The following is a 12,674-nucleotide window of genomic DNA, read 5'->3' on the forward strand; positions in this document are numbered from 1 at the left end:
TTCAGCAGACATTGTCCCACAGATGCTGTGGTGATCCTCTCAGTCCACTGTGTTCTGATTATAAGTTCTGTATAATATAGAACATCTCTGACTTTTATGTGTGGTATGTGCCTTATTTTTTAAATAATAGTGTTGCTCAGAAAACGAAAGTATAAAACAATGTAAACATGTTTGCATATTTTCCATCATTTTTTATTTATTTGTTGAATAATAACAATGTGCAACAGACAAATGTTAACCTTGGATAAGTTGACTTTGGTTTTAGAGGAGTAATCTTCTTTGTTCTGATACCATAATAAAAAAATCAAAATACACATCTCATTATCATCAGTGGTTTTATTATGAAGATGTATTTGCTTGTTTAGTACAATTAACATGCTGTGTCACATGCTTTCCCATCTCAACCAGCATGTTGGAGGCAGAGGAGTAGTATTACTTAAGTTCCTTTGTGTTGATTCTTCCAAAAGACAATGCTTCCTGGATTAATTTCATCTTCCCTCTTTCTCTTGCACTGTGATAGTGAAAAAGTACTTTTAAGTACCAGCCAGAAGCTACTAACTACTACTGCAGGTCCAAAAAAACCTCACCCCAAATACTATTCAAACTAGTAGGTGAGAAGCCAGAAACGCTATTGTGTCACTTGATTAGACAAAATCATCTGCAAAAATACATACATACCATTCGTAGACTTTCAAAAGTCTTCAGTAATATTTGATGACACTAAGTTTATTGCATTCATCACAAGTTTTTGTTTTGAAACTTTTTATTTACGTGCAAATAATCTTCCTTGTTACATCTTTCACGGTTTCATCTGATGTACAAAATTACCTCAGTAGATTAGTATGATGTCTGTGATTGGTTGCAGTAACATCTAACAACTGGAATTCTATGCTGGTGTCTTTTTAAAAGCTAGAAAACCAGTAATGAGTAATTATCAAAGAAACTATTTTCTATATAAAGCAGCACAGTAGCTTTAGCCAGAGATTCCCAAATGGTGTGTTGTGGACGTGGTTCTGCAAAGATCTGCTCAAGAGCACAGAATTGGGTATTTCAAGCACTGACAGTAAAAGCAGTAGGAGTGAAAGTTACTTTATATTGTGCAGAGATCAGTATAATGAAAGGTGACTAAATATTACAAATAATTTGTTAATGTCTCATTATTCTGAGCTACTTGTTTCTTATGAAGAATGTCAGAATTCTGAGAAGAGAAAATGGAGAGAACTGTAGAAGCAGGGAATTTATGGTCATTTTGGACATTAAGAATGGACTGGGTTTGCACATAATTGTAATATTGGGTTTTTTTCAGACATATCTTATTTATGTAATGGGAGGAAAGTTTAATCTTGATTTCCCTGAATTTCTTCACATAGAGATGGGGGCAGTGTAACTAAAACAAATGTATGGAAAGAGGAAATACCGTCTGAAAACATGCTGAGTAAGCAGGACACTACAAGACACTGCCACCTCCTAGTACACATCTATGAAATGACTTTTAAGATGAGCAGGACTCCTAAATGTAACTGAAATTATCCTTCATCAATTTCTTCAGTTTTCTTCTTTTCAAGTTCCATTCCAATGCTGAGACAGAGAATGGGGAGAAGGATTTATTGTCAGTTGTTTATTATAGCTATTTCACTTCTTTAAAGTCTAAAATGTACATTACACTTCTAGACGCATTGTAATTTTAACTCTGCTTGCTTGGTTAAAGTAGTGCACACGGATTATTGATACTAGTTAGGTCTATATTAATAAATAACAGTTTCCTAGAGGGAGTGCTTATAGTGAGTTAAGAAAAAAAAGTCAACAAAGTATTCTCTTCTTACAGATTTTTACATTAACATAGCATATTAAAGGTTGAGACCCATGAAATCCTGAGTTTAATATAAACCAAATAAACTGCCTTGCAGGAATGTGATCTTAGTGTGATTACTGGAAAAAACAAACAGAAATCAAAACAAGTACACCCCTCTGCCAACATTATAAAAATTCCATAAAGTCTCAAACATGAATATGTAATGGCTGTTTAATCTTATATCTAACCAAACAGCCATTGTTCCTCTATCCATCTGAATTACTTTGATTCCTACCTTGACTTGCAGATGAATTGAGATTCAGAGTTTTACTGAGGTGCTGGAGAATGAAAAAAAAAAAAACAAAACAGTCATTAAAGGATGCTAATTTTAAATTGAGACTTGGTGCTGAAGGTGAAATATAGAAGCTTTATGGTAGTTGCTTTTATCTGGTGATTCCAAGGAGATTTAATATTTCTAAGGAAAGCTTCAGAATATGATAGTGTTAAGCTTTGAGCCTTGTCTACACTGTACAGTATAGCACTGAACAGAGATACTGGAGCTAGCCATTGAACTGAAAGTAACATGTCATAATAAGCTGCTGCGTAGCTTAGCTATGCATTTCAGAGTTCTTAGTCTGAGTTCATCATTGTCCTAATGCAGCTGAGTTGCTTGCTGCCAAGACACCGATGAGGATATTGATGCCCAGCACTGCAAGGTGTACTGTGTACACATTCCTGACTTAGCACTGAGTAAAATACTGAACTCTGTGCTGTGTAGGAATACCTTCAGGCGTGCTGTGCTGAAGACGGATCTCCATCAATGGCTGTTATGCCCATCACTTTCACAGGTTTTTCTGGTTTTGATGAGCATTTAAAGTGCTGCTGTATAGGTTCATATTGACAAATAGATACATTAGTAGCAGCTTTACCAAAAATATTTAGTCAATATTTCTTACTGTGTTATAAACACGTGAGATTTTTTTTCCTGGCCCTTTTGACAAACAAAATAAATTATCAATGCTTGAAAAATGTTTGTGATGTAGCATGTACTAACTTTTATGGCTAATGACTTAATTTAAAACTTTCAATTACAGAATATGGCACAAAGGATAATAAAATTATCCACAATGCACTATTTGTAAATAGACCTCCATTCCAGTGCTAAGTATCTTCTCTAGGAATATTAAGCCAGAAGCGTAATAATTGCCCACTTTCAGACCTGTAATGCCTAGCAAGTAGCCTAATTATATCATAACAGTTTAGAATGAAAAACATATTATTGCTGGTGCGTGTAATTAACAAACTTTTTATATAACACCAAAGAAGTCGGGGTTAGCTAAAGGGGAACGATGATTTTTTTTTTTTTTTTTTTAAGCTATCTGTTACTCATTCTTCATTGCAGTATTAGTGTTATCCATAAGTTTCATCTGATTACCTCTGACATCCAGTCTGCACTCTATTTCAGCTTCACCACACTCATTAACAGCTTTACAGGTATAACAGCCACCATCAAATGGAGTGGGTTTCCGGATCTCCAAGGTCAACACACCCTGTTTACTGAACATGCGGTATTTGGCATCCCCGGAGAGATCCATTTTGTTTTTGTACCAGAATATCTTTGGCTGAAGAACACAAAAGAAGAATTTTCAAATAGAAGGTAGGAAATGGAAGACTTACAGCTGATCTTACAGCTTTAATTTAGCCTTCAAAGGTTTATGCATTATGAGGGCTATGTATTACACAGCAGTGTTATAATTTTTCAAGGAACCTCTCCTCATTCAGTACAAACTCACGAAACTAATAATTCACGTGTTCAGTATTTTCTTTAACTCTCAAATAGCAGGTAGAGAATGTAGGTCTGTAGCCTACTTTATTGCAATTTTTTTAAAAAACCTACAAACTGGGTACAAATTCATTCCTTCAGGAGTTATTTAATTGTGCATATTAAAATGTATTTGAATGCTTCAAGTACCTTACAGAAGGGGAATTAAAATGCATAGTTTGAGAGCAGAAGTGTCATAAAGGTCTGCAGATGTTGGGTGGCCAACTTGTGATGCCAAGGTTTGGGCTGGGAAAGGATTTTCCAAACCATTTAGCATATTGTTAGCAACTTCAGAAATTTCAAAATAAAGTTCCTGTTGGCTTCAGCTGAGCAATAATGTGGTTGGCTCTGTATGAATTTAAGCCATTGTGGTTTTTTTTTCTAGTACCTGAAAATCTGCCTTTAATTTTTATAAATGAAATTTTGAAAATGAAAAATCTGATATAAAGCAAACTGCTTTTGTTTATTTCAAGCTCATTAGTACCTACCTATAGTGAAGAAACAGACTTTAAGAAGTAGAAGACCAAGCTCTGCATTCACCTGTTTTACTTTCAGAATTAATGTCTTCTGTTTCTTCACCCATTAAAAAAAATAAACCTACTGCACTGTTTTATAGAGTGCATTCAAATCTACTGAATCACTTGTGTCTTTGACCTGCATGATATACAATTCAGTGTATCCCAGTTGCCATGCTTAATTTTCTTTAAAGGTATCAGCTGGATTTTTTCCTGCCTCAAATTTTTTTGTTTCTTTTTCTATAGCCTCTTTATCTTTCTGGGTAGACGTCTTATTTCAACACTGCTACCAGGGCATGAATATTGGCTGTGCTTGAAGTGGTAACTTTTTCATGTCATACAGATCATATCTGAGGTATGCTTGATAATCTATAGTTATTCAGAATTGGAAAGCTTTATCAACATAAGCTATTCTCCATGGAAAAAGACCTGTTGCAGAGTTCTGCAGTAGGTACAGAAACTTTTCGTTAAGGTTAATTTGGGCAATGCAAGTACAGAAATGTATCTGGAAAAGCTGCTTTAAGAGTATTAGGTGTACTGAAGGATGAGGACTATTTTATCCTTCAGGCTAATGTGGAAGGAAGAGCTAGCATGCTCACATTCAAAAGCCTGTAACTGCTGTATTTCACAGCTGTAAAATACAAAGTTTTTTCCTAGAATCTTCTTAAAACCATGGAAACTGAATGAAGTAGATACAGATGCACAAAAAGGTCAGTTAACCAAAAGGGAATATCATTACTAACACTGTCATTTCGTGATGAATCTAAGCTGAGGCAGCTACTGGAGGATGGATTTTGCCTACAGTTGCCAGTATTTCTTCTACAGTGTTATTTTGTAGGTATTTACTTGGATATGCTTCCTTTTTACATTTGAGTTTTGTCTGGAGCTCCTTCTTCATCCAATGAACTGCAGCAAATGATTGCATTAAGACTATGTTATTTTTTTTGAGTTAATTTGAACTTTGAGCAATTATCTTACATGTTTTGCTGTGTAGCTATCAGATCCTTGTGCAGGCATGAGGAAGGGAGAGGAGCTGGAAATAAACAGCCAGAAGGGGAAAAGGCTACTGCATTTTTTGTGATTGTACTAATTTAAATTTATGACAAGATTATGTCATAACATGGTAAATTCCTTCGCTGCAGACAAAAGGCCTATTTCCCTTTTTTGAGAAACCTAAATTTAGCTCCTAGCTGATACAGGTTTTTACTGCTTGTTCCTGATTAACAAAAAATGTACATATCTTTGTACTCTTCAAAGAGACTTCGACAAATACGTTTAGACTGAGAAGATATTCCTGTGAGTTTAAAAAAAAGCCCCAAAACTTCACACATGACAGCAGGTCTTATTCTAGTTAGTTTTGCAAAATAACTCAGCTTCTCAAAGTTATGTGGATGTATTGACATAACAGAAAACTGGTTGTTCCTATGTATCATTTAGGTTTTTTTGAAAGACTGAAGAGAACGAAATATACATTGGGAGAAGATACTTTTTTGTTGTTTACCTTCTTCAGTGGGCAAATTTTATGTACACATGGTACATTTTCAATGGCACGGTGTTACCATAAGCAGTGACTGTCCTTTCCACTGTCTCCTTGACTGTATGACTCCACTGGTTCTGTGTACAACCACACAAAACACTGGCACTGTGCATTCTGGTTAAGCATCAATTATGAGTGAGGTGGGAGATAACTGGGTGACCTTTACTTTTTCTTAATATACTCATGTTATGCTCCAGTCACACTGAACTGGCACAAATTCTAAGGCAGCATCTTGACTTGTTGCAACAGTATCAATGACAGCTGATGTAATCTGTACCTTGGGGATTCCTCTTACAGCACAGCTGAGTGTGGTGTTGTATCCTGCAATCACAGAACGGTTTACTAAAGGGTGAGTGAATTTAGGAGGTTCGGAGAAGTCATGTTCTTTGTAACTAGGTGGCTTATAAGTAGTGCCTGCAATTCAAAGAAACAAAATAGTAAGAACTGTGTTCTCAATTCTATTGACTTGTGTACAAGGTATTTGTCATTTAATTTGCCTGTATGATTTAGAGAAGCTTCAAAGCTATGGCATTTATGATATAACAAATCTTTAAATTCACTTTACTCTAAAACACATCTCATGTTTAATGCTTTAGTTAAAGGTCCTGGCAATCATGGGTTTTCAGCTTCTGTTAAAAATATGAAAACCATATGTCTGCGGGGGAAGTCTTCACCACAGACATCTTAAACTTTTAACCCCAGAATATAAATATAACCCCCCAGTTGTATTATTTTCTTAAAATAATATAGTTTAGGAAGAGTGTTTGATTAAGTATTTTTGAACAGATGTTTGTGTTAGTACAGGAGATCTCCCTAGATAAGGGCTCTTGATGCTAGAATACTTTATAAGTGCTAGTTACTAAGTAATGAAAATATCTCTAGTGGTGCATCTAGTAATACTGTATTTTCCATTTACCAGTGTATTACTTCTGGTACTTAGCAGCTTTTGTGATCTTTGTTTTGAAGAATATGTTACCTGTTTTTTGGATATAGGCAGGATTTTTGGTGGTTGCAGCAGTTTCACTCAATCCACACAAATTTTCACTGAAGATTCGAAAAAAATACTCATTTCCCATAATCAGGTCTGACACTACACAGTTTGTGCGACGATAACGATCAAAAACAGTATACCATTCCTGTAACAAGACTATACTGTTTAGAAAGATGCTATGAGAGGTCAGACATGGTGCTAGTTTTGGTATGGAAAGATCCTTCTTGCTACAAGGAAAAGACAGGTAGACAGGTATTTAACACTAGACTGCAAAATTAATATTATGTTGCTTCCTGTGAAGATCAGCTGATATATTTTCTTACTTTCATTTTCTGCCTGGTGTGATAGATGTATGAATACTTGCATTTTGAGGAAAAAAAAACCTCTTCACATTTTAGCCCTACTCATATCTGGGGAACCTGATACAGGATGTGTCCTCAGAACATGACTACTTTATGGGGACTTCCATGAGAAAGATGTTTTCCAGTTTGACTGGCATACATACTTCTCCCAGTATATACTCTAGTATGCCCAGCATCTGAGTTCAAGTCTAACTCTTCCTCCCTCCCCTTCGTTTTTTCCCTGCATTTATGAAAAATACAATTTCAAATAAAAAATATAATTCCACTTTCTAAGTAGAGCTATCTGTTGAGTCACCACCAGAGATGGGACAGGCTAGGTCTCTCTTTTTATATTTTCTACTGGGCATTTTATTTAGTTCTATACTTAGCCTTTTGGTTCTTCTTAGATTCTGTTCTTCAATGTTTAACTGCCTCCAGTATGCCATAGGACACCTTGGACACAGAACTGAGAGTCACGAATTCAGCTCTTTTCCTCAAGTCTCTGTGTTCCCAGAGCAGGTAGTAGTTTAAACTCCATACAAAGTCACTAATTCAGTGCAATTTCTTACCATTGTCTTTTTGTCAGCTTTCTGGACTGTGTAGCCCAAGATTTGTGCATTGCCATCATCCTGTGGAGGTGTCCACTCCAGGGCTGCATTAAATCCCCAAACATCTACAAGCTTTATATTCTGAGGAGGACCAGGCTTGTCTGCAGAGGAGACATGAAAAAAACCCGTAACTTTTGGTTCAAGATCCAAGAGCTTTGTCATTTCTTCCCATGCAGGGAAAAAATAGAATTTGACAGCAATCTAGAATTGTTCCATAGCAATACACTTCAGTTATGTGAAGTTGAAACCGTAAACAAGAAAGTTGGGAAATTTTCAAATACCCTCTTAATACTCTTCTGAGAGGCCTGAAACCTACTGAGAAATAGACAACGCAGTAGAATTAGTAACATAGGAACCAGACAAACCCTTAAAATTGAATAAGAAGTTTCTTTTGTTTGGATAGGTGTGATTAACTCTTTTAGTACAGTTTTATCACTTGCTTTGTTACCTCAGTGCAATGTCTCAGCCATTTAGATACACTGAGAGTAATATAAACAACAAGGCAACTGGGTATATATTCCTCTCAGCTAAGGAAGGCTGGCCATTTGGGAATACACCTGACTTTTTCCTGTTGCCTCAGTGCTTGTTAGCTTGCCCACTAGTCACATTTCTCTGTAATAATTAGAAAAAGAACAAACTCTCGAAGAGGTACAGAAGTCTATGTCCATTTTAAGATACCTGGAAATATATAGAATAATATATATTATAAAATTATAATAATGTTTTTCCTTCTTTTAAGGATCATTCATATTTATACGGACGTTGTTTAGTCAAATGCTGTAACATTTAAATTAGAATTATTAAATAATATTCCTGTCTGTTTTAACTTGAAGTTGCTAATTCCCCTTTTTGATATGTTAGGTTGTTGTTCACAGTTACAGGGCCTGTTGGGGAGACAATCATTAGGCCTGGGTAGATGGTCTTGTGATTAAATGAAGGATAGTTTGAGATCATTCTAGATAGCTGAATGGAAACTGCCTTCCGTTTTTGTAGCTGAGCTGGAAAAATGAAGAAAATAGTAAGAAACTGACAGATGTAGGTTTGAGATGAGCAAAGCACAAAGGAATGTAATTATAGATTGCTTGTAATTTAATTCCTTAAAGAAGGATATGCAAAGCAGTAATAAACCAGCATTTAACTGTTATTAGGGGAACTGTGCCTTTCTATGTCAAAGCAGAATGTGCTAATTCTCTTTTCACTGGCATACTTTGGAATCAAAGACTGCTTTATAATTAGCTTTAACCCTTTTTGTCCTCCTTCAAACTGCTAAACACTGGAGCCAGCTAGAGCACTGCATGAAGCTCAATAAGGAATATGGAATGCATTGCTCTCATTCCATTTATCATCCTCTTCCTTCCTCTCTTACACTGACATTTCAGAGAAAAAAGCTGCCATCTTTTGTGTTTCTCAACAGGTACCTGACCTTCTTTCTTTTTCTTCCCTGTTTCTGAGGTAGTGAATGGTAATGTGTTGTCAAATGAATAACATTGCTTATGAAGATGTGGAAATGTATTTGTTGTTATCTTGAATCACAACTTAAAAGGGGAAAAAAAAAATCTAGATATATTTCCAGATGTGTATTTTCATTATACAGAAACCAATTAATCTATTCTGATTTGAAGAGAACAATTACGGATACTACATATGAATACCTGTGTGGGTATGAAAACTGCAACAGTCTCAGTGGGCAAAGCTCTACAAGCCCTGAATAAGTGTATTATCATCTAATAGTAGACAGATGTTGTGATGTTTAGCAATTTGTTAATTATCTTCAAGTGTACCTACTGTTATAACCCTCCACAGTATCTGCCTAGTTTTACAAGTATTTTTCCTGTGTGCTTACCTACAGATATATCTACACAACAGTTGTTTTTATTTTTAAAGGAATGCTTAGGCAATGCTTTGTCAAAAACTGTGGAGATCTTGGTGATGGTGGTTGGTGTAAATCCTATAGGAAGAGATTGATAAATGGAAGAAAAATACAGTCTTAAGTGCAATGAAAGGGAAAAACACTTTTTGGGGAGGCCTCACTGGACAAATAAGTTTTTGAAGCCTGTGCCTTATTGCTCCTAGTTACCTAAAAGCAATTATCTGGGAACCTCCCTTCAAAACTAAAAGCAATGGGATGGCACGTCATTTATTAATTTGGTAATCTACTGGAAGAGTTAGACTTCAGGAATGTGTGTGTGTGTATATATATATATATATTTTAAAACTCATTCTTATGTATGTGTTTATGTACATAGATACAGATTTGATTTGGGAGGGGGAACAATTTTGGAGTTAAGAACAGAAAAACACTTTAAGCCTTAACCTGCTATTATATTAATGTGATAACAACTCAATGATGTATTAAATAATCCCTTTATAAATTTTTAATAAATTATTACATCTGCCTATGGTGGTATAGATAAAGAAAATGAGTGTACTGAAAGCCTCAATACTTGTAAGGCTTTGTAAAGGACAATCTTACAAAAGGTAGAGATGGATAAATTTGCTAAATGGATTTTTCTATTCTTGATCTTTGTTGTTTGATGGGATAATGCAATCTGCAGGAATGTCTGCTCAAAATTCCTTTGTAGAATTGTAGAATATTCTTTTCTCAGTACTAACTAGTACATCTCTAGCTGGTGAACAGAGGATGGGAAAAGTTAATCCTAGTGATGCATCTGTAGCAAATTATTTTCCTCTGTAGGACACTGTGTCAGAGTGGGGATTTATATCCTGGGGAAATATTCTTCTACCCTCAACACCAGCTCATTTGAGGATTTTTGTATGTTACTGGATTTTATAGAATGGGAAGAAGAGATAAAGTGTGAATTATCTTTCAAAAAGAAATTATGATTTACATTTTCAAATAATAAATAATAAGAACAATAAATAATTCCCGTTAAAAAAAATTAAAAATATAGAACTGAGGTTTGCTTTGGTCAACAGAAGGCATAATGGAAGGCATCATTTATTGATTCATGTAGAGGGGGGAAAAAAGTTGAGGAAACTATATTTTTCAGAGGTTGGAGATACTTTCATTATCTAAGACCTTTCTATAAGTATTTGAAATATACTCTATTCCCATAGTAAAAGTCCATATTTTTTAGATCTCTAGAGTAAACTGCAGCAATTGTTTTGGCAATAAGGGCAGGTGATGGCAGTAATAGAAGTGTTTTCTCCTGTTTGGAACTGATATGTGACTCATCATAGTGGCAGAGCTTTTGGTTACCTGCATTCTTGCCTTACTCCAAAAAAGATAATGGCTGAAGCTCCAAGCATTACTCTTTCATCAAGTAGACTTTTGCCAAGGGAAATTAGCTGATGAACAGAAACCTCAAAAGATCACTGATTGATGATTTATATCTCTGAAAGCTGGGTTGGCTTTTCAGCATGCCATTCTACAGCACCTAAAGCATTACTAGTAGTATAGGAAGAGTGCCTGAATGACCCATATTTCTCTCCTGCCAAGAGAATATAAAAACTGGAGAGCAAAAAGTGCTGTTGAGAGAACTGAAAAGAGGTAGTTCTGATGAAAGAGTGACAGTATCAAGAACCAGAGTAGATGCCTTGGTTGCAGAAGTATCTGCATATGTTACAAGCCCTTTCTGGGCCAGCAATTAAATGAAATGTATTTATTCTTTTTCACTTGAGCAAGCTGCCCAAGAAGTAAAAAGGTTAATGCCTGTCCTCCCAACTCTGACTTGTTTTAATCTGTGTAATAAGATTAGTTGGTTTTTTTTCATTTTTTTATATGACATAACTCTTTGACAATGGTACATGTATGTGGTTTTATGCCTTTCTACAGTACCAAACAATGGGTGGGAGATACTTGGTACTGTGCTGTAAGAGCAATGTGCTAAAATCTAGAGTCACTAACCAGTTTTAGAAAGGTATTTTGGTGTGTAGGGTGCACTACTCTCCTTTATCTGAGTCCCTTGGGTTTACTTTGTTTTAGCAGCTATTTACTTATTTTGCTGTTGCAGAACTGCAGCCGTCCTCTTGAGTGGAAGCAACTTGTGGTATTAAGATGTATTTGCTCCAATTTGTTATGCCTGTCTTGTTTGCTGTTGGCACCACTGCATACCCATTCTGCCAGCATTATTTTATAAAACTTTAAGCAGAATACAGTCAGCATTGTATCTTCAATTCCAAAGCATAAGGAGTTATGTTTAAATACTCTTTTTGTGCCAAAATACATATTCTAAAAATGTGTTGATACGTTAGAGGAAGTTTGGGATGACAGTAAATAAAAATAATTATCAAGAATGTTACATAGAGCTGTAATGAGGAAAAACAGAAAAACTCTGGCTAAATATTAGTGAAATCTGAGTAGGCAAGATCTCGGAATATATCATAAAATCCCAAGAGAAGTTACTGAAACCAGGACACTGGCAGTGCATTTCTTTAAAATGACACTAGACAAGAGACTAGAAATTGTATAATAGAGAATAAGCCTCCACGAAGCCTCAAGCTAACTAGACACTCTTAATAGAGTGAGGCATTAAACATGAATTTTCCAACTCCACAGGACTGTGTCTTGTCATTTCTAATTCTCGCAATAGTAGAGGTATATTAGTGCAATGATTTTTACCTTCAATGTCCTCATCTGTTGAAGAAATGCGATAAGAGTATATCCATTCTAGGATTTGTATTTCCTACCTTGAGGACAATATGGCTACTCCCAAGAACACCAGAACTATCAAATTCTTTCTATCACTCTCAAAGTGGTAGAAAGAAGAGTGATAAAGATGATCAAAGATATGGAATGGCATCTTTTTGAAAACAGACAAAGAATCTAAAACTTGAGAAAGTTAAATGAGGAGAGTGTGACTAAAGGCTACAAAATCATCAGTAGCATGGAAAAGGTGAATAAATGATTATTCATGTTTTTTCTGACACAAAACTGTATGGATATCAAATGAGATTATCAGGAGAGAGACTCAAAACAAACCAAACAGGTAGTTGTACATGCACTTAAACTGAAATTCCTTACTAAAGGATATTTCAATTCTGAAACTAGATGTGGATTAAAAAACTGACTGTATAAAATCATGCAAGAAAAAAAATCCCTCAAGAG

At 35.4% G+C, this 12,674-nt stretch overlaps 1 protein-coding gene across 1 annotated transcript in view; it reads right to left on the minus strand.

Annotated features, from left to right (window-relative positions):
• Window positions 1-321: 321 nt before the first annotated feature.
• The window catches only part of MYBPC3 (myosin binding protein C3), a 62,977-nt gene continuing 50,624 nt past the window's right edge, over window positions 322-12,674 (minus strand). Inside the window, exons 29-34 of the mRNA XM_069784593.1 lie at window positions 7,568-7,707; window positions 6,643-6,802; window positions 5,944-6,080; window positions 3,228-3,414; window positions 2,088-2,130; window positions 322-1,578 (exon numbers count right to left, since the gene is read on the minus strand). Of these exons, the coding sequence (XP_069640694.1) occupies window positions 2,120-2,130; window positions 3,228-3,414; window positions 5,944-6,080; window positions 6,643-6,802; window positions 7,568-7,707 (635 nt within the window). The 3' untranslated portion in view covers window positions 322-1,578; window positions 2,088-2,119. The remainder of the gene's footprint in view (window positions 1,579-2,087; window positions 2,131-3,227; window positions 3,415-5,943; window positions 6,081-6,642; window positions 6,803-7,567; window positions 7,708-12,674) is intronic.

The sequence above is a fragment of the Haliaeetus albicilla genome, chromosome 5, assembly GCF_947461875.1.
Source record: "Haliaeetus albicilla chromosome 5, bHalAlb1.1, whole genome shotgun sequence".
Taxonomy (NCBI): Eukaryota; Metazoa; Chordata; class Aves; order Accipitriformes; family Accipitridae; genus Haliaeetus; species Haliaeetus albicilla.